Here is a 23,672-nt window from a genome sequence, read left to right as displayed (position 1 = left end):
GCTGTGGGAAACTGAACAGCCTCTACTTACCTTCTACATGATGTTATCCTCCCGCAGTGAGCAAAAACATTGCAGAAAGCTTCACTGCAGAGCAGGCATTTTACTTGCTCTTAACTGAGCCACACAAAGAGAAAACGGTGACATAGGAATAAATAAGCAAAATATTTTTTGGAAATATCTAGGCTGTTATAGATGCTTTAACAGGTTTTAGAAACTCTAGTGCCTTTATGTTCACTTGGTTTGCAATAATGAAGAGATTTTAAAATGCAGGATGAAAAGCTTATAACAAACAGTGCATTTCTGAGAGAACTCAGGAGAGATTACACAATTTTTCCTAAAGCACACTAAGTATAACTTTTGACTAGACTAGTGTAAGAAGAGAAGGTTTAGTGGCTCTTTAAAACTCAAGTGTGCCTGCTTAGTCAGTCCTAGCTCTCCTTCCACTCCCCCTTCTTCTGCTGCTGGGTAACTTTTGTTGCAATATGGGTGTGACTTTTGATGGAGCTTTCCCCTCCCAGTTATGTCATTACTTCAGTTCCTTTGAATCAGAATAAAAAGTGCAGCAAACTTCAGACTCATTGACTGCAGGCTTAACAAGCGTCGGGGCTGTTCTTCTTGCTGCAGCTTCCAAGGATCTCTGGATTTTGCAAAACAGTTCCAAGAAAACAATGGCCAGCTTCTCCTTATGGACAGTTTTTGGATTATGTTTGCTGAAGCTCTGTCTAGCAGAAACAGGTAAGATTTTTATGAATGAAAATGCTTATGATTGTTAGTTATTGCTTCAGACAGCAAGTGTGCTTCTGCTAGACCAGTGAACAGCTTTCTTGCAACTTTTATTTTTCAAGTGTTATCAGAGATGTTTCAGAAGTGTAATCTCATTTGTGCTGGTCTGTACAGTCACGGAAAGCTGTGTATTGCTTGTAAAGGGCAATTCCAAGTCTGTAAAAAGTGAATTGCAGAACATTAAAGAATGAAGTTTAAACAAGAACAGAAGTATATTAGGGAATTCAGAATGTCTCTGGTGAAGCTCAGTTCGACAATGTGACTGCTGTTCCAAACGCAGTTTGTTCTCCCTGCTCCCCTCCGGATTGCAGCGAAAAGGGGGTGGAAGGAAGGGGGTGAGCCCCCCCAGCTTACAGCTGCACTCTGGAGTTTACATCAGCTGAACCAACAGCTGAAACAAACTGCATTTGGGCACAGCCTTGCTGAGCAGGAGAAAAACTGCAGGGATCTCTGCTGAAATTTGGAGAGCTTTTATGCCCAGGATGCTTCCTTCTGACTTTGTAAGGTCTCTCTGGGGCTGACTGATGAGCTTTTGGAACAAAGGGGGTTAGAAGTGCCAAAGTTCAGTTGTGTATCACTTACCTTCCTGCAGCTTGGTTATCTGCTTCAAATATTTGTATTTAAAAATCTAAGGTTAATACACAGGAAAAAAAGTAATTTATGTCCGAAGTGAATAAAAAAAGCTTTTGAAACTTTACATGGTGGAGGCTCAACCATGTTTTAGGGGAATGATCATACTTTTAGCAGACTCTCACTGTGGCTGCAACTGCCTCGAGGCATTTTGTGGTTAGGGATAACAGTTGTGCTTCTATATTGTTTTTGTACTCATCAGTTCCAGAGTCGAACAAAATGCATTTTTCATGGCCATTGTCACCCAAGGGCTGTGTGTATAGTAAATATGTGTCTCATTTGCTTGAGCAGCAGGGGATACTTCTGTTAATGGTTGCAGCTCTGCCAGGCTGGGAATGGGTGTGTCAGGGGGAACAAGTTCCCAGTGCTTCTGTGATAGCTGAAGCAGTCTCGTAGCTTTTCTGTCTAAAATCCTCTGCCATTGTACCTAAATGCTCTGGCTAAGATCAGGTATATAGACAAAGCCTTAAGAGAAAGGATAGGGCTACTGTAGGCAAATAAGGGATGTCTAAGATGTGTTAAATCCTTGGCAGTCCACGTCTGTGCACTATATAAATATTATAACTGCTCGACTGATTTTGACTCCTATGAGCTGCCTGGAGTGTCCTAGAGAGCAGGGTCTGCCCTGCCTCTGGGAGTGATGTGTTTTCACAGTGAGACAGAAAGCCCCATTATTGAGCCCTCGGCATAGTTACCAAAAGTGTGTCAAACTTCACATATGCCCTCCAGGGAAGTTTCTTTACTGGCTTAGGAAGGTATTAGAATATAGCTACAGTATATTTGAATTGGTATCTAGTACATTCCAGCATGACTTTGTAGTCAGTAATGATTTCAAAACAGCAGTTGATGGTGTTGTTTTCTATTTTTAACCAGTGATTTTGCTGTGTATCATAGACTGATGTCTATTGCTGTTGGGAAACTCCTGAACTGGAATTTTAATTCTTTTAGTACAGAATTTTATGGAATTAAAGAGAACCTGGAATTACTCATAATGTGATTTCAGAAGGAAAAATGAGATACAGAGAAAGCTGAAAAACTTACTCATCCTGATTTCTGTGGTGTTTTGTCTATATTGTCACTGATGAGTTTCTCACTCTTGGTGTTGACATCACTTGTCTAAGGAGTCTGGATCCTGGAGGATATAGATGCTGTCATCTTGGTTAATGATGTGTTCTGAGCAGATTTTCTCCTGCAAGCATCATGTACTTGTAGAAATGTTTTTCTCAAAGTTTTCCTTGATTAACACAAAGCAAGTCCTAGAATTTTGACCCCCAAACTTGGAAGAAACTGGAAGAGAAGTAGTAGTGGTAAGGATGAAATGGAAGGAGGCAGAATGAGTCTGCCTGTGGGAGGAAGGAGCTTGCCTGTTAGCACTGGAGAGGTTTCCAGAGCCCATTCCAAAGTAAGGCTCTGAGACAGGGCTCCTGCAGCTCCTGGTTAGTCACAAAGGAAGAGACCTGCCTGGCCCTTGGTTTGCATATCTATCCTGTAAATTTGTAAATAAAGCAGTTTGAAGAAGCTCTTTGTGCTAGATTATTTTCGCTCAGTCCTTACAGTGTGTATCTTGGCAGTTTCCCAAAGCTGCAAAGTAACTAGACTTTATTAAGAGTTCACTTGAACTTTCCATCATTGTTTAGTGGAAGGGTTCTGGAGCTGTCCTGGAAACACTGGCACACACAGAGCCAAGAAAGCATGGCGGGGGATTGTTTTGCAGTCTTTGGAGAAATGCTTGAAGATTCTTTAGGTACTGGTGTTCTCCACAATGAAGAGCCTTTACCTTGAAAATAGGAAGTCAGAGAAAGGCTTAATGAGGACAGATAGCATTGTACAATTGAGGAAAAACTTTTTAAAGTAAATGCTTTTAAAACCACTGGTAGCCCTAGCCAAGGTTAAACAAAATGTTCATCCATATGTGATGTATCTTTCTTTCCTGAAGAGTTCCCATGACTTTTATAGGCTTGAATTGAAGATAGTGTGAATATTGCAGTTATTCATCTATCACCTGAACAGGCATGAGGTTTGACTGTATCAAGAATGTGCCAGGAGTTGGAGACATCACGACATGCTGATAGACAGATAAACACCAGAGAGAATCATGAGCTCATTACTCCTAAATACCTGTTGAAAAGATGTGATAATATTTGATAGTACTAGTTCTGAATTTAGTTGACTGGTAGCAAAACACATTGTACAGAAGCAGAGATAAACCAATGTAGAGTTCCTTTATAAGAAGAGGGTAAATCAGTTAAGGAATTTAAAAGTTTTTGATGTTCCAAATGCTGTCAAAAGGCTTCTCCATCTGCTTTCTGGTCTTCTTGCATCACATTTTTGTTCCAGAACTAAGGGGTGAGTGTTTGAAAATACAGTCAATATGGAAGACGATAATTCTCCCCTTCATATATCACTGTTTGGTCTTTTATTTTAAAGAGAATACTATGTGAGAGAGCAAGGGAAGGAGTTCTGCAAAACTCGCCTATAAAGTTGGGTTTTCCAGGACCAAGGCTAAATGTACATAGTTACTTGTGAAATATAACTTCACAGAGAGGATAATTGTGAAACAAACACGACCCATCACAATAATCTTGCCTGCTTTGAAAACAATGCAACATTGCATTGGAACAATTAATGGTGTCCAAAACACGCCATATTTTAGAATCAGCTGGCATCTGGGAGCATGATGATTCAATTTGTCAGCATTAAACTGAATTCTTAAAATAGAGAAATGGAAGCTTCCAACTTGCTAGAAAGCAGAACACATCCACAGTCTAGTTTGTCCTTTGCCTTTACCTGTCAGGGTTTCTGTGTGATAAACCTGGTGGTTTGGACCATTCTGTGTGTGTTATCCACAACTGTGGGCGGGAAGCCAGTTTGGTGTAGCTGCTGGTCATTTTCCAGGAGTCCATCATCTCTTAACAGACAGCCATCTCTCCCTCCCAGAGAGGCAATAATAATTTCAAAGCTATCAGACACTGTAATTATCAGTGGCCATGCTGGGTGCTGCTAATAGCAGTGGCAGAGAGGGCTGTGTCGGTGCTGTGTGTTTATCATTTCCTCCCCCAGTGCTCGGCAGCAATATCAGTAGCAGCTGGCTGTGATTTCCCTCCCTTGCGCGGCTGCCGGAGCTGCCCCCGCCCAAGGACAGCAGAGCTGCTCATGCTATGAATGAGTCTGCAGGCAGAAATGTGAAGTGGCAGCTGAGGAAAAGAGGGGTTTTCCTTGGAGAATCTTTCCAGTCAGACAGAAAGTTCAGCTAATTGCGATTTAAAGTTCAAACCTCCGTGACTGTTTCCTGCCTAACGAAACCTGCAGTCATTTTTTGAGTCTGTGCTTTCAATTAGGAACATAATTGAACTTTCTTTTGTAAGCAATGGCTTTGGGACTTTCCAGTTCCTCTACATGACAACACTGGCAACTTTATATAATGCATCTGTCTTATTTTGGTACAATAACCTTCAATTCTCATATTGTGAAACCCCAAACAAGAAAAAAACCCAAAAAACCCTAAAAGGAGCTGGAGAATAATCTACAGTTTTATCCGTTAAAAGCATGAAAGCATAAGCAGGGCATGCTAATTCAAAGTAAAAATTGCAGAGAAGACCCAAATTCTGTTTACATTTGGAGTTTGAAATATACTTTGCTTCACTTTTTTTTTTTCTCTTTTCTGCTGTTGATTGATATAGTTTAGTAGCTGGAAACTCTTAAGAGACTGTGTTGTGTCTTAAAAAAAAAAAATGCCAGACATGCAGCAGCTGTGTTAAAACTTCATCTCTCTGCTAATGATACTGTTCCAAAAGCAGTGTGAGAGGGTTGTAAAAGAGATTGCCAGGGTACATACTGTCAGCTGCCTAGGAAAAGGGCATTAGCCTGCAACCCTCAACTTCACCATTAATGCTTTACCAAATACCTGCTTTCGTAAATAAGATGCTGCCTCTGACAGAATGTGTAATAGTAAAAAAAACCTGCCATGGCATAGCTTTTGTTAATTATGTATGTCTCACAGTGACAGCATGTTAGCAAAACAGGTTCTCAGAAGTACATTTCCCTAGGGGGCTTTTTTATTGTTATTTTTGTTAATGGATAGGTGTCTGTAAAGAAGCAGGGTGTGGTGTGTGTGGGTAGCTGTAATGAATAGTTCCTTGCAGATTTCCCATAGAGAAGTGAGAGGTTAACTGGAGCTCAGTGGACGTTCTGTGGGCACGCAGACCCCTGTGAGCAGATGTGGGGCAGTGCCCAGGCAGCAAGCAGGCTGCTGGCCAAACTGGGGTGTAAAAGCTGGGCAGCACCTGGAGCTGGCAGCCTCTCCTTGGTAGCACGGCTTGGGAGTTGTATCGGCGAGGGATGGGTGTTGCGTGCCAGGGCAGCGAGGCTGCGGCTGCGTGCAGGCCAAGCTCTGAGCCCACATGCCCACATGGCCAAAGTGGGGTGTAGAAGCTGAGCAGCATCTGGAGCTGGCAGCCTCTCCTTGGGAGCACGGCTTGGGAGTTGTATCGGCGAGGGATGGGTGGTGCGTGCCAGGGCAGCGAGGCTGTGGCTGCATGCAGGCCAAGCTCTGAGCCCACATGCCCACACACACCGGGCCGAGCAGGCTGCCTGTGCTCCTCCTGCAGCGTGCAAATGCCGCAGCTCAGCCGAGCAGCAGGGCTGGCTCTCATGGCAGCTTTACCTGCTCTTTGCCATCGGCCAGCTCGCATCTCTGAGACAGTGTCCCTATCTCGGAATGAGGAGGTGAGGGAGTGACGCAGTATGTCACTGCTAAGGACAGCCAGGTCTTCCCAGCTCCGTCCTGGTGCTCTGCACAAAGCTTCTGCACAAGGAAGATGGAGTAGTTAACCAGGCAGGTTCAAGGGAAAGTAGCGTTTGCCAATTATAAAGAAACGTGATCCATTCATAATGGAGACACTGAGGGTGCGGCCTGAACGCATCTTTCACTCACTTCCTTATTTTTCCTCCTCCTGCTTGATTAGGTGTCCTTCATTATTTACACATCCTTTCCCTTTTCCCTCATTTACACAGGTGTGTAAATGTAGAAAAAAAAGCTTCTTTTGCTAATGAGTCTTCATATTTATGAATGTAGGGCTTTGTTCTCTGTTCCTGTATGTTGTTTATATATGAATTTGACATGTAGGAACCCTTAGAACATGGAAGTGAAATAATACATATTTTGTTTTAATCAATTTCACCAGTAGCGGTGCTGTAAAAATCAGATAAAACTCTATTGCTCTGACAGTTTTATCCTGTTTACTTGTGTGTTTGCTATCTATATATGCACTGAGGACTGGCAGCTTTTTAGAGTTCAATAGCAATTGTTTCCTGTTAGACAACAGCAAATGCAAAGTAGAGTTTCCTTAAAGAATTCTTATTCCATGCTTATTTTTTTATGATTAGTGATGTTTGAAGCTGTTTGCCGAGTGAGAATTGACTTACATCTTTTGCCCTGCTGTCAGAATGAACGCTTCTTTAGGTTTGAGAATTTGAAAACTTGTTTAATACTTAGCTGAAGAATAGTGTCTTAAATTTAGTCAAGTTTTGCTCGTGTTTGAAGCAATACTTCCTAGTGATAAATATAAACTGTCCTATTGAGATTTTGGAGGTATTCCTGCTTAAACTTGATGCTCTGGGAAAGGCTGTAGGGCTGGAGTGTGCAGTGACTTTGGAAGATTGGTATTAACAAAATACCACTCTTCCATTGCAGTAGTCAGAGTAAACTTTGTCTTGTGAGGAGCACAGTCTCTCCTAGCACAGAAAATAAAAATGTCCTCCTTGAAACTGGGTATTGAGCTCTAAACTTTTAAATTCCTCTTTTCCACAGTGTGGCCAAATCATTTTATGGCCTACTGAGAAGAGATACTCGGTGGTTCCAGTTCACCACTGAGTGGGCACAGCTAAGGTTTTAGAGAAGCATTTTTCCCCTTGACAATTCTTGTATTAAAACCAGTAACTGCCAGACATTTTGAGCATGTGAGACACATTCCCATGGTGACTGCCTAGAGAAAAGTTTCTTTCCTGCATTTGTGGCTTGCCTCAGTAAAACCCTGGATCCATTTGCTCCCTGTTGTGGTATAAAATATTACAGAGCGCTTCTAAAAGTGTCTATGATGATTTTTGTGTCTTGTGATATTTCTGCAAGATCAGTTCTATTCTATTTTGTTTCTTTTTTTTCTCCTTTTATTCTTATGGCTTAATTTCCTGGATGCTTTTTAGGTGGGAAGAGATTACAGAAGTTTCGTTTTATTTTCTCAACATACTCTTGATCTGCCAAGTCTCACACATAATCCCGTAGTGATATTGTTTGTGCTCACACTGGACAGAGAACAGCAATATCTGGGTTTTTTTTTTAAACAGCAAAGCTGGGGCAATCTTAGAGCATCACGAAAGAGTAAGATCAGCACAGTTTTTCAGGTGATTTTGAAGGGCATCTCTAGGCATACACACTAGACAGTGTTATTTGTCTCTGTGGGTTTATGTGGATTAGAAAAAGCCCAGTTGTCCAGTTTTCTAGGAGGAGACATATTCTGTGAGTAGGAGATTGTTAAGACCAATGACTAAATCTGAATTTGCTTTCTGGTAATGCTTTGATGGGAGCTTATTTTAATTTAGGTAGTACATATAACAAGTATTTTGTGTTTCTTTCTGGAGCTGGAGATAATTTTTCTTCTTCTTTTATATTTCGTAACAACTCCTATTACTTATATATATGTCAGTGGAGACCCTACCTATTGTACATTGGTGCAGTATAAATAATATATTGCATAAAGAATAGTGCAAGACTGGTAAGATGTTTCTACAGTGCCCTTAAAGAACAGTAGAATTTTTATCCAAAATTTTTGCAAATGAATAAACTCTTTAATTAACTTCTTTTGCTGAGAAAAGGAGGAAAAACTTAAAAAAGCTCTCTGTGCCTGACTAGGCTACCCTTCAAAATAAAGTATTAACAATGTTATTTGCTTCAATTGCTTCTGTGTTATCACAAGCCCCTTAAAACATAGCCACAGCTCTGAAAGTCTTGAGCCCAGCAAGGTTTATATTTGTTAATAACCTACAAACGTATTTATTGCTAATGTTTACTTGATACACATCCACATCTTCAAAACTCAAGGTAGACATTAGTAACAAAAACAAGTGGTCTCTCCTCAGTATGTCCTACAGTACCTTAAATATTCAAACATTTCAACACCAGCACATGTCTGAGATGTATTCCATATCACTTCGGAAGTAGATGGTGTCTCTGTTGAAATTTAGTTCTTTTTTTTTTCCTTCCATTGCGCAGAGTTTACGTAAATATTACAACATTTGGTCAAGAGGGAGTTACCTTATCTGGTGGATTTCATCAACACCTTCAGCAGAGCTGGAGTCAGGCTGGATGTATTTAAATTACCCTAGAACTTTGAATTTGAAGTCTAGGTATAGTAGTATTTAACAGAGAAATAGTATTCCCAACTAATGAGAAAGAAGTGAAATGACAAACATGCTGCCTGCAGAAAATACTGATTTGTGATTTTTGTAGGCCATGGGAAGTCAGTGTTTTTATCCCTACCTCACAGGCAGGACGACAGAGAGACAGAAATATAGCTGTAATAGAACATCTCCAAAGCTCCAGCCCCTTGTCCCATCAACAAGATCAGTGCCTCTCTTGCCTCAGTTTCAGAAAACAGCTATCATTTCACATACAGGGCGATTTCAGATGAAAGAAGCATTATGATTAGTTGTAAGAAAAACGGTCTTGTGCAAATATTATTCTACTGGATAGGAAGTGAACAAGAACACAGAGGACCAGAGCATTCTCTGAAAACTGTTACCTTAAAAATAGGAAACTCTCTTCAGTTACTGTTTGGCAATCCATCACTGAGTCTGGTTGTGCAATCCTTCCTTCTGCCGAGCACTATGTGTGAGAAAATACCCCTTATGAGTAAGAGTAAGTATTTTCCTAATTTTTGAAACACCCATACTGATGCCTTAAGTTTTAGCTTTCATGTTTTGGAGATTCTGTACTGCATTACTGTATAACTCTGAACTTCATATGAAGTGTTAGCAAGTTCTCCTGACAGTTTTGTCAGACAAAATAATCTGTTTTCCAAGGAGAGCCAAGGACACCATTACAGCTTCTGGCCCCAAAAGCATAAACAGCAGTGAACTGAGGAGAGCAGTCAGGGAGGATGGAACTTCATAACCTGAAGCAGTAATTGGACGATTAACTCCAATATGTAAATGGACCAAAACCTATAAAAGTGCAAAAACTCATGACCCATTGTCTATCTTGGGTGTACCCACGAATGGGCTCTTGTAGTGCCCAAGGTGTATCCTTTGAAGGCCTTTTAATAAATACCTACTTAGTTCCTTTAATACTGTCTAGCCTCTCTGCTCTAGGTAACCTCTCAAGGCATCAGCACAACCCCTTTTTTGTAGACCTACACTGAATTTCTTAATAGTATAAGTCTTCTGTCTGATTTTGTTACTCATAGTGGTCAAGTCATGCCATTTTATCAACACAGTCACAATCACATCAGTGTTGACTCACAGCAATTGCAAGGCAATGTATTGACACCTTTTTTCCACCCCTGATGTGATACAAATATATCTACAGTGATAGTCATGGCAACATGACTAATTGAAATTTATCTTTTACTTTTTAACTTACTGGTTTTGGTATCTTGAATTGATTTCTATATTGGGAAATAGCCCGATGTCTCCCACCCTTCCAGAGAAAGTAGTTTTATGAGTCAGATCATTCAGCAGTTTGTTATAGCAAGGTGTTTCTAAGACATGTTTTTGGGCTGTTCAAGGAAGACAAGAGGATCTATGCACAGTGATTGGTAGCAAATGACCTGGAAAAGTGGTTTCTCACTGCATCACCTACTTCTGCTGTTCCTAAGACATCACAGAATCACAGTATGGCTTGGGTTGGAAAGGACTTTAGGGATTACCTCCTTCCAACCCCTGCCATGGGCAGAGATGCCACCCTCAGGGCTCCATCTAACCTGGTCTTGAATGCTCCCAGGGGTGGAGCTTCTCTGGGCAGCATGTTCCAGTGCCTCCTACCCTCACAATAAGGAACTTGTTCCTAACATCAAATCTGAATCTTTTCTCTTCTAGTTTAAAACTATTCCCCCTTGTTCTATTGCCATCTGCCTGTACAAAAATTATCCCTCTTTTTAAAAAAACCCTTCAAGTACTGCAAGGCCATAGTGAAGCCTCCTCAGTGCCTTCTCTTCTCTAGGTTGAAGAGTCCCAGCTCTCTCAGCCTCTCTTTGTAGCAGATGTGCTCCAGCCCTCCAGTCATTTTCATGACCCTCATCTGGACTTGCTCTGAAAGGTCCATTTCCTTATGCTGGGGACTCCAGAGCTGGATGCAGCACTCCAGGTGGAGTTTTACTAGGGCAGAGTAGAGGGAAAGAATCACTTCTTTGCCCTGCTGGCCACGTTCCCTTGGATGCAGCTCAGGATGCTGTTGGCTTTTTGGGCTGGGAGCACACACAGATGGCTCGTGTCCAGCTTTTCATCCATGACAAATCCCAAGTTTTTCTCATCAGGACTGCTCTCAGTGAGTTTTTCTCCTAGCCTGTACTTTTATGTCCTGGATGGATGCTTTGTCTAGTGTTCTTGATGAGTTTTGCTTCAAGTAATGTCCTTGGTGAGAGGAAAAATATTGTGGTGCTTTATTAATTAGTAATGTCTTTGGGAAACAATGATGCTTCACTGTTTGAGGATGATTCCATGCATGCAAAAGTGTATTGCCTTTATGTATCTCCACTGCCTAAATATATGTAGGATTTAATGTAGTATTTGAAGTCACAGAATATCAAGGCCCCACTGCCAGTGCTTCCTTCCCATTCTTCCCTCAAGCAAGAGAATCTTCACTGCCTGTCATGAATTATTAAATTTAAATAAACTTTTTTTTTAATAGGAAAAATATCACTATTCCCACCATATTTGTGATAGCAATAGCATTGTGTACATCTTAATGCTTATTGCAAACTCTAGTTATTAAATGTGCCTTTTTTATGAAACCAGTTCAAAAATATTCATAACTAAAACTATAAGAATTTCTTTAATAATAAGAATTATTAAATAAATTTAACTGCTCATGTAGCTTAGTGTATGAATAACCTGCATACATCTTGGGAAAGTTACTTGCTTGTCAGCATTTTCAGTATAAATCTCAAGATTCTTGAAACCCTAGTAAATGCGTGGATAGACCCACAAACTCTCCATTAAATGGAAATATTTTGCCACCAAAAATTCCAGGAGAAGTTGCCTGCTGGCCTAGGCAATCTGATTACAGACTATGGGATCCCTGTCATTCTTGTATTAGGGGAAAAACAAGGGGGGTAGTGGATGTGAAAATAGTCTCTTCCATCATCAGAAGCTTGCATAAGAACTTTGACTTTTACAGGTCATTCTTACACTGTGGGGCATATTCTGAGCAGCCTTCCTTTCTTTGGTATGTCTATCAGAGTAATGTTATCTTTAACTGGCTGGCTTTCAGAGGTTTTGAAAAGATTACCGAGGTTCCTTTCTTTGATTGGACAAGTGACAGAGCAGTGAATAGGAGTAAGGTCCTTTGGGCTCCAGACTGAGGATCTGTCCGCTGAGCCTCTGTGTGTGTGTCAACTGCTTTTATCCCAAATAACTAAATCGGTCTAACAGTGAAAATCAGACTCCAGCTATTATTCTCCAGCTTTGTTTCATGTGTTTCTTCACCTGGGTTGCATGGAACTGATCCCAACTGATTCTCCTCACAGCCCTTGTTACTCATCCTTTGGGGTTAGACTGCTCACTGTACAGCCTGGAGCTCTCCTGGTATCGGTGATGTTGATTATGTTTGCATCATTTCGAGGGGGGCATATCAGATAACTAATTGCAGACTATGATATCACTGCCTGCAACTTTTCCCCCGAGGTGCTGTGCAGCTGTACCACGTCCTGCTGGAGTCTGAAAACTTTCAGCTCCCTATTGGGTGAGACTATTACAAAAAGACTAATATTAGTGTCAGCAGCAAGGAGGTTTATCATAAGTGATGACACCGTATCGGCTCACTCAGGATGTTTACCAGAGCAACAGTTGCCACGCAGATAAAGTATGATTGGAAGATGCATTAGCAGATTCTTTTCTTCCTACAGCAACTGCTGAGGACTGAGGCATATTTCTTGTACTTACTTGCATTTTGAGTGACTCTGTGAAGGCTTGATTTATTAATAGCACTACCCCCACACCCATTGTTTTAAAGCAGTAGCCAAGAGAGCTGTCAGTTAAGAGACTGGAGATTTTTGTCCATCAGCAGACAGATGCAGAGACAGTGACTGCATGATCCATAGGCAGATTCATTAGGAGCAACAATTTAGAAGAAAGCCAGCAGCTTGAGCTTTGTCTCGCATCCCATTTCCGGTGTGCACTTCCAGAAGACAGAAATGCAAGGAATACTTGCTAATTTTTCTTGGAGAAAGGAGAACCTCCCACAGCACTGTATCCCACTCTGGCCCCTGTGCATACGTCCAGCCACATTTCTTTTTCACTGCAGAGATCTGCATCAGCCCACTTGGACCTCAAGGTTAGCATGGCTGTCTCATGGCTTTTCATGCAGTTAACAGCACACAGGAAAGTGAGAAAGCTACACTCTTATTTGCTTTTCTAGACTGAATTACTAGGTATCCAAATATAACTGGGTAGTAGGAACAGCTTGGGCACAACTTCAAAGAAAGTTCTGACTTTACTTACACCTTTGGATCTATGGAGAGTCATCTTCACTTTCTTGTCACCACACCCAGCTACTAAGAATACGTTGTCTCTATTTATAGCAGGAATGCCTTGCAAACATGCAGGTAAATTCCTTTTAAACTGTTTTCCTGGACATTGCTGTCTTTAAAAAGCCATTTATGCAGAGAATTTTTCCCTCCCTGAATATCACATATCCATTATGGATATAATTATGTGGCGTTTTTCTGTCCCATTACAATTTTCAAGGCTTAGAACATTTTTCTATGCCAAACTGAAATGAAAATATGACATTTTAAAGGATCCCTGAGGAAAACTTTTGTCTGGGTTCCTTAAACCATCTACATGTATTGCAGCCATGTAAACATTTAAACCTAACTTTCTTAAGTGATTTTATTTTATTTTGTGCAAATGAATTATTTTAATTTCAGAATTAAGGGTAATTTCATACTGGAAAACAAATTCCTTATTTTGCTTTATTTAAGTATCCACAAGGGATAACTTGAAAACTAAAAATAAGGTTTATTGCCACTAAATCTAGAAATGTATTTCCTATAAATCATTGTGGGTTTCACAGCTTGGCAATACTCCAAGGAAAGTATTTCATCGATTAACTCCCAAGAATTTGTGAAGACTTTCACTGTCACTATTTGGAGAATCCTGGCTTATGGTGCAAGTGGTCTATTTCTAGATTTGTTTCTTTGCTTTCTTTGGAGAATATTGGTTGGCAGAACCAGAATATCATAACTGGAGGAACACAGAACCAGCCACACTTAATGATGATATGTGTGGCTTGATCCTTGGCACTTTTGTGTTGGGATGGTAAAGGACTGCTGGCTTCATTCACATGGATCTTGCAAATTTGACTTCTGAATTTTGATCAGTGTGTAGTCATCCCAGTTTTGAGTCCTATTTTCCCAGCACAGTTTTCCTTTCCTCATCAAGCCCCGAGGGTTTCAAGTATAGGTGTGTTTTAATGATGTCGACACGTGTCTATTAGTGAGTGTGGCTGGGATTAATGAATCATTTCACATAACCTAACAAACAGCTATCCAGTGGTTTTCATCACTGCCTTGGGCTTCAGTCCAACTTCTGACATAAAGGTAAAAGCCTCTGTATCCTGTTACAGTTGCCTGGGCTGCAAGTTGCTTGAGTGAACTTTTTTACTAATAGACTGAAAAAAAGGTAGATACTCAGCAGATAATGCTTTCCAGGCCCATGTGTGTTGTAGTATATTAAGTAATCACTGAATAATAGTTTTTGTACATTTTAAGTTCTCGCAGATGTCAAAATGGCAGTAATCAGACTTATGTAATATATACATTGACAAAATGTTTTGGATCCTGAAATGTTTTATGAATCCATCCCATATGAAATTTCATTCTTATTTAGCCATAAAGTAGTTTTCTTGAGAAACAATTAGAAAACCAGGCATAACTAGAGATAGGTCTGAACTGAGAGACAAGATCTGAATTGTCCGGATCTCCTCAGATTTTAGCACTCATGTGGCCCAATTCATAGATTTGCTTGAAGAGGAATAGTAATGACTAGGATTTTCTTTTAAATATATTTGAATCTGTTTCCAGTATGTTAGTTTTTGCTGCTTCATTGCTGGCATGCTTTTAAAGCAGGCGATAATATTCATAGTGCAGGTATCAGTGCTAAGCTGGTGGTGGTTCCTGTTCAGAAGTGTCAGTACAAAATTCAATAATCTGTGATTATAAGGAAACAATTACACATGTACATCTGCCTAGAGCTAGAAATCAGTTTAATAAATATAGAACATAGTTCTTACAGTAAATGTAAATCCTATATCTATTAAAACAAAGAGAATGAAAACTATATGCGCTGTCGAACCTCTAGTTCTGTCCCTTTTGTCAGCTGCAGTTTAGCACATCCTGGTGAGCTATCAGTCATCTTGAACCACAAACTGAAAAGGAAAATCCCCACCAAAACATCCCCCTAACATTTCCTGGTTGCCATGCAGTTCAGCGTGCGGTTTTACCAAGAAGTCTGTTAGCACGTACAGGTCTTACACTGCTTTCGCTCCAGCAGGCAGGGTGTTCGCACATCTTCCTCTTGTCTTACTTTGATGTATCTCTGCAGCTGCTAAAAGATCTGCTGCTTTTTTGTTTTCTTTCCCTCCAAAAAAAGACAGTTTGAGAATGAAACCCCCAGGTGGTGTCTTGAAAACAATGAAAACTGGGGAGTAGAGCATGAGGCATCCATACAGTATACCAAAAATCTTCATGGAAAATTAATTCCAGTGGGAAGAGTTAGTGTGAGTCAGTGTTACTCATTATACATAAGGGTTGCAGAATCAGGGTGGAAGTGGAAATTGCACCTGGTTTCTTACAGTGACAGTTTCTAACAAGCCTCTCCTATTAATTATCAGGGTGTAACTCACACTTCTCTGACAGGACAATGCTCTTTAGTCTGTGTGAGGTGATTCCACCCCACCAGTGGGCTCTAGCTAGCAAATTGTCTGGGGAACCAAAGTTAGTGATTTTGGCTGACAAGTATTGATTGAATCTGGTTTAGATGTGTGAATGAGGATAGCAGAGAAAGGTTTGCGTGCAGCTGCTTGAGAGAGGGCACCAGAAATCCCAGCAAGGATGGGGAGAAATGCGGAAGTTAATGCTTTCCATGCTTATAAAGCTCAGCACAGACAGAAGCACTTCATGGCTTTGGGTTGTGTCACCCAATCTCATGGTCTGAGTGAGATTGATGATTATGAAAATTCAGATGTTTTTCGTACCGTTTGCCTTCTTCAAGGGCTATTATTAAACAGCTCTAGCAAATCATGTGAATGAAGGAAAAAAGGAAGGATTGTGTCCTGTCAGTCCCCAAAGCCAGACAGCTCTAGGAGGAGGAAGGAGGGAAAGTTAGCGTGCTGTTGGTGATTTCACTGTGAGTCCACTCTGAGTCAGCCCCTTTGAAGATTCAAAAATGTTAAAAGGATCAGCAGTAGTCGGTCACGTGGAATGAATTTTACATTGCCTTGGCTCTTGGAACACAATAAAAATCCATCTTTTGCATAAGTGTGTTACAGCCAGCTAAGTAACATCAATATAAAATTAATGGATTTGGCCTTCTTGCCCTATGGGAAAAGGTGAAATATGTGTTTTGATTTAAATTTCAGTTGTGTTTCTTCCTTAATTCAAAATTACTCTGTAAGCCTGAGCATGGGAAAAAAAAATGAAGGTATTAATTTAGTTTAGATCCCATAATTTGTTTTTGGTATGGTATTTATTGGTGTGATTAGAATTTTTTTGTTAACTCAGTTAAGGGTCCCTCCCCATTGTGTGAACGTTAAAATCTGAGCCTATACAGTAAAAATGCTGTGTTCCCTGATAGCTCATTTATAAAATGTGGTAATCACTGCCTTCAAAGAGTAGATGCTGAATCTACACAATTTGCTTAGACTATGAAATTCTGTGTGAATTTTGGGTACTGCTTTGGTCCTTTTTCCATACTCAGCTCTTCATGAACAGAGTGTCTCTGCTACAGCAGTGGTACTTTTGGAATAGTAGGCGTAGAAGATATCATCAAAGTGAAGACAGAGATGCTGTCTCAGCATTACTGTAGGACACAGTGCCAACGAATTGGATGGCCTCAAACCCAGTTTTGAGAACTGGATTGCCACATTTTTGCCTGGGGTTTCCTGGACACCCACGTGATCTCCCATGCTGCGCAGGCAAGGCTTCCTGGGAGCGTGGCTGGGCGTTCTCCTGCAGCTGGGCAGCACACGTGCAGCCAGCCTGGTACCCCCAGCAGCGTCCTGGGGTGCAGGGTCTGCTCAGGCTCAGCATTTCCATGGAAAACGTACACACGTGCAGGCATGCAGCCCATGTGTCGTTCCATTAAGCCTATCTGTGTGAGTAAGCCTACTTTTTTGAGCAGCAGAACTCTAAGTAATTGACTCTCTAAGCAGAATTCTGAGTATGAGTGAATCTCAGAGTGGTAATAGAGCAAAAATTGTTGTGTTAAAAGCCAGGAGTGGGCTGAGGTTTGATGATAGCTAAATCAACTCTCTCTAAACAAAAGCAAACTTCACTTTATAATTCAGTGAATCTAGGATTAACTGCAATCAAATGGAAGCCAAAGCAAGTGTATGTGGTATCTGCTTTCACACGGAAAGCTTTTTAGAAATTAGCCTAAAATTATCAGAAAAGATGTTGATGCTCCAAGAAAATTTATCTCCAAAATCTCTGAGCTTGTTACGTCTAAGTAATCAAGTACAGCTTTGTGATCTTATCCCCATATTTAACATTAAGTCTTGGGCCTCACAGAGTGTGTTTTAGGAAGAGAGAATCAAGAAGGGAAAAGTAAAGAGAAACCTTTTTTCTTGTCTAGGTAATTTAATAGGTGCTTAATACAGGTACTGCCTGGACAACGTCCAGGACACTATCAGGCTTTGAATATGAAATATTTGGAGCCAAAGTAGAAGTCACTGGCATGGCAGATGTGAGAGCAGCTCCATCCTAGCAGTAGTCAAGGAGTGGCAGAAGGGCCATATGTTTTTTAATGACATGTGACAACAAAATAATAAAAATACAAAGAACTGTAATTAACAAGACTGTTAAACAGCTCTGAAATACTAATTGATTTTGTCTAAATTATTTTTTTTTGTCAGCCAATATTGGGGAAGGTGGAATTGTTGGAAAAGAGGGTTTTTTCCATTCATTTTGTGGGAAGGCTATCCAAGTAACAATAATGATTAATTCTGTTGCTTATGGTGCAAGCATTCAAGATTGGATGCACAGCTTTTGAGCTTCTTTGGACAAGCAAGCATCAATACTGTTGGACTCCTACCTATGCTGTGAATAGTGGTTGGCCTCTCATGCATCACCCAGCCTGCATCTTATCTCTTGCATTTTATCTCCTTCAGTGTTTCCTGTGAGCTATGGAAAGGAAAGTTCCTTGAGGTTTACACTGAGTAGATACCTTGTACACAGAATAACATCAATTTATGAATGGACAAAAGTAATTAAAGAAAGAGTGCATGCCTTGGATATTATCATTTTCTTTCACATTTATGCTGTGGAACAAAATAAACTGTCAAGCAAAAATCACATTAAGAAAGTTGCTCATTATTTATAATGTGTCAATGCAAATGTGCATGAATTGCGTCTTGTGTCTTTTAGAAAAACAGTTTTCCTATATCATCTTTTTTTTTCAAATAGACAGTAAGGACACACCCTTTTAATATTGGAGAAGACTGGTCTATTTTTCCCTTCCTTTCACATGGAACTTCCATTAAAATTAAGATAAGAATGAGTCATGCTCCTCTTTGCACTGGAAATAATAGCTACTCCTATGAAGTGTGCTTTGCAGTTGTCATTCTAGTTTGGAGTTGCCACTGCTTTTTTTCTCTTGAGGGAAAGGTGGGACAGAAGCAAAATTAATTCACATTGCTTTGAAGTGTCCTGTTGTTTCCCCATTTCTCTCTATGCATGTGATTATTCTTATTTGTATTGATATTACTATTATTATTATTATTATTATTAACCCTTTCTTCTGCACATTAGTGTTAATGGCATGTTAATTGTCCTAGATACCCTACAAAAACATGTTGTATTGCTGGTTTTGGGAAGGCTGAAGATTTGGCTCAGCCCAAAGAGGGAAAGTATGAAAAAGGTGATTGAAAGTGGCAGTGCTTTTTTGAATGAATTGGTAGCTATTACTTGTGGGTTTGCTTTGAAAGCATTATACTTGAAAAAATTAATTTCCAGGTCTCAGTGAAGCATTAGGTATACATTTTTAACATTTTTTTTCTTTTCTTTTGATAACAGAATTCAATGTAAGTTGCAGATATGGAGGAGTTTTTCATGTTGAAAAAAATGGTCGCTACAGTCTCACACGATCTGAAGCAGTTGAACTCTGCAGAGCTCTCAACAGTACCTTGGCAACACTAGAGCAGCTGAAGAAAGCTCATGAGCTTGGATTTGAAACTTGCAGGTAAAGAAACTTGAAGACATAGTATATCATGACACCACTAGCGTAGTAATTACATTTGACTTACTGTAGGTGTTATGATTAGCTAAATAAGTTATATTCTATAATGAAAAAAACATCTTTGTGCATGTGCATGTTTGCTCTGAGTCCAGTAATAAGTAAGTCCTTGATGCCATAGTTTTTTGCCATTTATTTTTTTAAAGAAATCACAACCTCACACATATAAAATATAAAGGTAACAAAAGACTGACCGTATAATCAGCTAGTTAGGAAGATGTTCATATTCTAGTGTGTCACTGAACAATTGGTAAGATAAGTATGTGGGAAGGAAGGACCTAATTTGAGGTCAAAGGCTGAGGATGGTGAATGCAGTGAAGGGAACTCAGTCTTGCCAAGGAACAGTAACGAGCAGCAGGTGGTACTGTGAGGGGTCAGCTCTTGACATCCCACTGAAAAAATGGCCACAGTACTACTTCATTCTTGTAATCTGTGAATGGAGATGTTTCACATGACAGCTACAGTAATTATTAAAAATCCCAAAACCACGTTGTCAAGTGACCTAATTATCTGCTGTAATTAATGATGTATAGAGCAACAAATGTGGATGATGCAGACTCCCCAGTTTCTCAAAAAGTAACTAGACCAAGGGACTAGAAGTTGCAGAAAACCTTTAATTAAAAAAAATTAAGTGAATAAAAGTATGTGAGGCTGAACAATTGCAATCTTCTCAGTGTTTCCTTATAGCTGAGGTGCCTTCATCCCTGTAATCAACTTCATGGCGCTCCTCTGAACTCCAATAGGTCCATGTCCTTCTTGTCCTGGGGACCCCAGAGCTGGACACAGCACTTCAGGGGGGTCTCAGAGTAGAGAGGGGGAATGCCCCCCTTGATCTGCTGCCCACGCTGCTTGGGACACAGCCCAGGATGAGTTTGGCTCTCTGGGCTGCAAGCAGACACTGCTGGCTCGTGCCCAGCCTCTCATCCAGCAGTACCCCCAGGTTTTTCTGGCCAGGCTGCTCCCAGTGTGTTTATACCCCAGCTGGTATTGGTGCACTGCTTCCACTGCCTGTGCATTTCCTTCCTGTGCCTTAGTCCCAAAACAGCTGTGCTGGTCCCTTGGCTTGGTTTCCTGATTTCTTACACTGGTATCAAGAGCTCTTGCACTTTATTGGAAGGAATCCTTGAAGACCACCTCTGTTCTTGTCCCTGAGGGCAGTTTCCCAGGATGGCCTATTGACTACCTCCTTGAAGTGCTGGAAGTTTACTTCCCTAAAATTCAGGAGTTTGATTTCACTGTTCTCCTTGCCCATTTCTCTCAGGACTTCAGACTCCACCACTGCATGATCACTGCAGCCCAGGAGATTCATGGTGGCACACCATTATGGAGTTTAAGTAAATGTCAGCAAATTTTCAACTTTATTGCAGTCTAACTTAAACAGCAAGCATGGAGAAATTTAATTTATCTTCTAACTGGCACAGAAAAATTCAGTGGGCATGTCTCCAAAATTTTAAGACTTTCACTCTGGTACCATGAGAAATAGTACTGACATCAATGCTGCTTGCAACTATTTCCTGTTCTGGCATGTTCATTTCACAAGTATTGTGGTGGTGGACTATGTAAAGAGAGAATTCTTAGGGGATTCTTCCATTAGAAGTGGAAATGTAATTTAAAATTGCACCATGTAAAGACTAGAAAGAGTTCTTTACTCTGAGGGGAAGTCCCTCATAATGCAGTAGGCATGATCTTTTCAGACATTAGCACATGAACATACACAACATTCTGAATTGCCCAGCACTACACAATATTTAAAGATCAAATCCTAAATAATGCATAGGGGTAGAGATTTCTATGCAAGCAATTAGGAGTATTCTAAACTATGAAAAGCATTTTCTAAAGCTAAAGTATGAAGGCAATTGAAAGAAGAAGAAAGATTTTTTTTTTCCCCCAGGGGGAAGCTGTAATTTTTAATTAATGTTACAATTCCCTAATTCACATTTTACCAGAGGACGGATTTGGACATGCAAGCCATGTAGATAGGATTTCTTCCTCCCTTCCTTCTGGCCAACCCTCCCACCCTATTGCATTCATTTGTTGATCCTGTGCTAGAAGTAATCCTTGTCAGTAAGCTTTAACTCTTATTAAATGTGAGTAGGAGAGGGAAAATATGCTGTATATAACCATCCAAATGTGTGTGAATAAGATGAATCAACAGAGCATAACACAAGTAGGTCAATATTGGTTTGTAAAGTGTCAGCGTTGTAAGCTTAGATGGGAGTATGAGTAAAGCAATTTATAATTCCACCTACAAGAGTTTCAGAATTGCAGGTATCTGCACATTAGACATGAAACTCAAATGATGTTCCTAGATAAAAAATTGCAAAGCTGTGACATTTGCTCCTTCTTGATAAATCATTCCTCTCAAGAAGTAAAGCAAAACCCAAACCAAACTTCAGTTCTTGTTACCATTCTATCACATCTCCAGTTAAATACATTGGAATCAGTCAGGTGTTACAGGATTGCAAAACAATAACAATGTGTTGTACCTTACGTAATCACAGTCTTCACTGAATTATGTGAGCTCTGTGCACAATAATCACACTGTTCAGCTGAAAGATACAGTAAGAATTTGTAGATGAATGATTCTTGTATTTGAATATTTTACTAGGCCATCAGTTTTTGCAGATAATGATGTGGATTGCAATAATTCTTTAAACTTGCTCAAGTACCATAAATTGAGCCCTCAACATTGCTGTGTGAAATGTTTCGGTGTGTTATGTCAAGGCAATGAAAATGTGAATCCCTAAAGAACGGGAATTTAGTGTCAGGTAATACAAATTAACACTGAACAAAAAGTGCACTCACCTCCCTCACGTTCACTCCCTTGCTCTGGAACTGGTCACCCTAGCTAGCCAATAAGATGTATATTTAATTTCCCTCACGTTCACTCCCTTGCTCTGGAACTGGTCACCCTAGCTAGCCAATAAGATGCATATTTAATTTCAACGTGTTTAAGTCTAGAAATTAAACACAAAATGATGTTGAGTGATGGGAGACTGATATAGCTGCATGTGAGAAAGGAACATTCAAATGAAAAAGGAACAAAAAAGCAAAACAATATGAATAAATGCATGAGCCTTTAAAAAATAATAGTTTCTTTGTAGCTTCTTAATATTTGAGGTGATGTCTGCTATAGTAAGTAATATGGTTTATTTACCTCTGTTGTTCACAGGTATGGTTTTGTGGTGGGGTATGTTGTTATCCCACGGATCAATCCCTATCATCTTTGTGCAGCAAATAACACTGGCATTTACAAACTTTCAGCAAATGCAACTGCTCGGTATGATGCATACTGTTACAATGCAACAGGTAAGCAGATGATTTTATGATGCATTTTAGAAACAGATTAACTAAAAATAACATATGTAATCTCCTATTTAAGGTACTGGGATGAGGGTTTATATAATAAACATAGCCTGGTTTTCAGCTGAGAAGAAATACATTTTGTCAGCCTCTAGAAGTGAATCTGTAATTTCAGCAATGACCATTTTGTTTTCAGGGTATTTGGAACTAAATCACTTTTCTGGCCTTGGGACAAACTTTGCAGCTTCAGAACAGATCATGATAATGGCTTAGTGAAGTGAACCAGGGCAGCAGTGATTCTGAAAGACACAACTGCTGTCAGCCTGGCACTTAGCTCTTCTGTTCATGCAGACGTGAGCTTTACAGCCAGGAGCAGTTTTTGTGTTTTTGGGGTGGCTGCCACCTGCAGCAGCTCCGAGGTCTGCAGTGCCCATCCCAGGCCCATGAACAGAGCTTCTGCTCTCCTGTTGGCAGATTCATTCAGTATTTGCTCACTCAAATCTCCATCTAGACATGAGGCAGCTGGACAGCAACGTGTGTCAGCAGCAGACCGCTTTCATCTAAGCTTTTGGACTTTTCAATAGTTGGAGATATTATAGCAAATTATTAGGAAAGTGTATATAGTCTGTGACAGATGCTGAAAACACTGTTTGAAAATAAAATCTAAAATAACTTCCAGGATCTTGAATTTCAGTAGATTGTGACATTTGTAGTGGAAGCAGAGAGTTCTTACAGAAAATTGTAGGAAAAGTTCATAGATTATTTGAATGCAGTGATATTTTTTTATTTTGTTCTTGGTAGTGATATAATTAAAAATCTCTGCATTGGTGTAGTATCATGTGAATTGCTATTGTCTATCACTCACAGAGTACTACAATGGTGATGTCCATCCCCTCCAGATCTTTATAACTCCTCCCAAGTATTATTCCCTACCAGCAGTGTGAGCAGGTAGCTCATACACCGTCCCCAGGTGGGGCACTTCAGCCCACAGGGGCCGGCAGTGCTCACCAGAGCGGGGCACACACTGCTTCTGCTGAGCCCTCCAGGGAGGGACGGGGCCTTGCCGGCTAAAAACATTAGAGTTGCCACTGCCACAGTGACAGTGGGTCTGACTGCGTTGAAACTGTGTCATAAGGCTGGTTTAACTGGCACTGATTGCAGACATTTTCTGGAATGGTTATGGAAATGGGGAATCTCATTGTTAGCTGACGGAACAATCTCAAAGTGCCCCA

General features: G+C 40.3%; 1 protein-coding gene across 1 annotated transcript in view; it reads left to right on the top strand.

Annotated features, from left to right (window-relative positions):
* Window positions 1–569: 569 nt before the first annotated feature.
* The window catches only part of CD44 (CD44 molecule (IN blood group)), a 53,979-nt gene continuing 30,876 nt past the window's right edge, over window positions 570–23,672 (top strand). Inside the window, 3 exon segments of the mRNA XM_064715243.1 lie at window positions 570–735; window positions 18,918–19,083; window positions 22,310–22,446. Coding sequence (XP_064571313.1) covers window positions 669–735; window positions 18,918–19,083; window positions 22,310–22,446 — 370 coding nt within the window. The 5' untranslated portion in view covers window positions 570–668.

Source organism: Zonotrichia leucophrys, chromosome 5, assembly GCF_028769735.1.
Source record: "Zonotrichia leucophrys gambelii isolate GWCS_2022_RI chromosome 5, RI_Zleu_2.0, whole genome shotgun sequence".
NCBI lineage: Eukaryota > Metazoa > Chordata > Aves > Passeriformes > Passerellidae > Zonotrichia > Zonotrichia leucophrys.
Note: the sequence above shows the minus strand (reverse complement) of the source record. Positions and strands in the feature narration are given on the sequence as shown.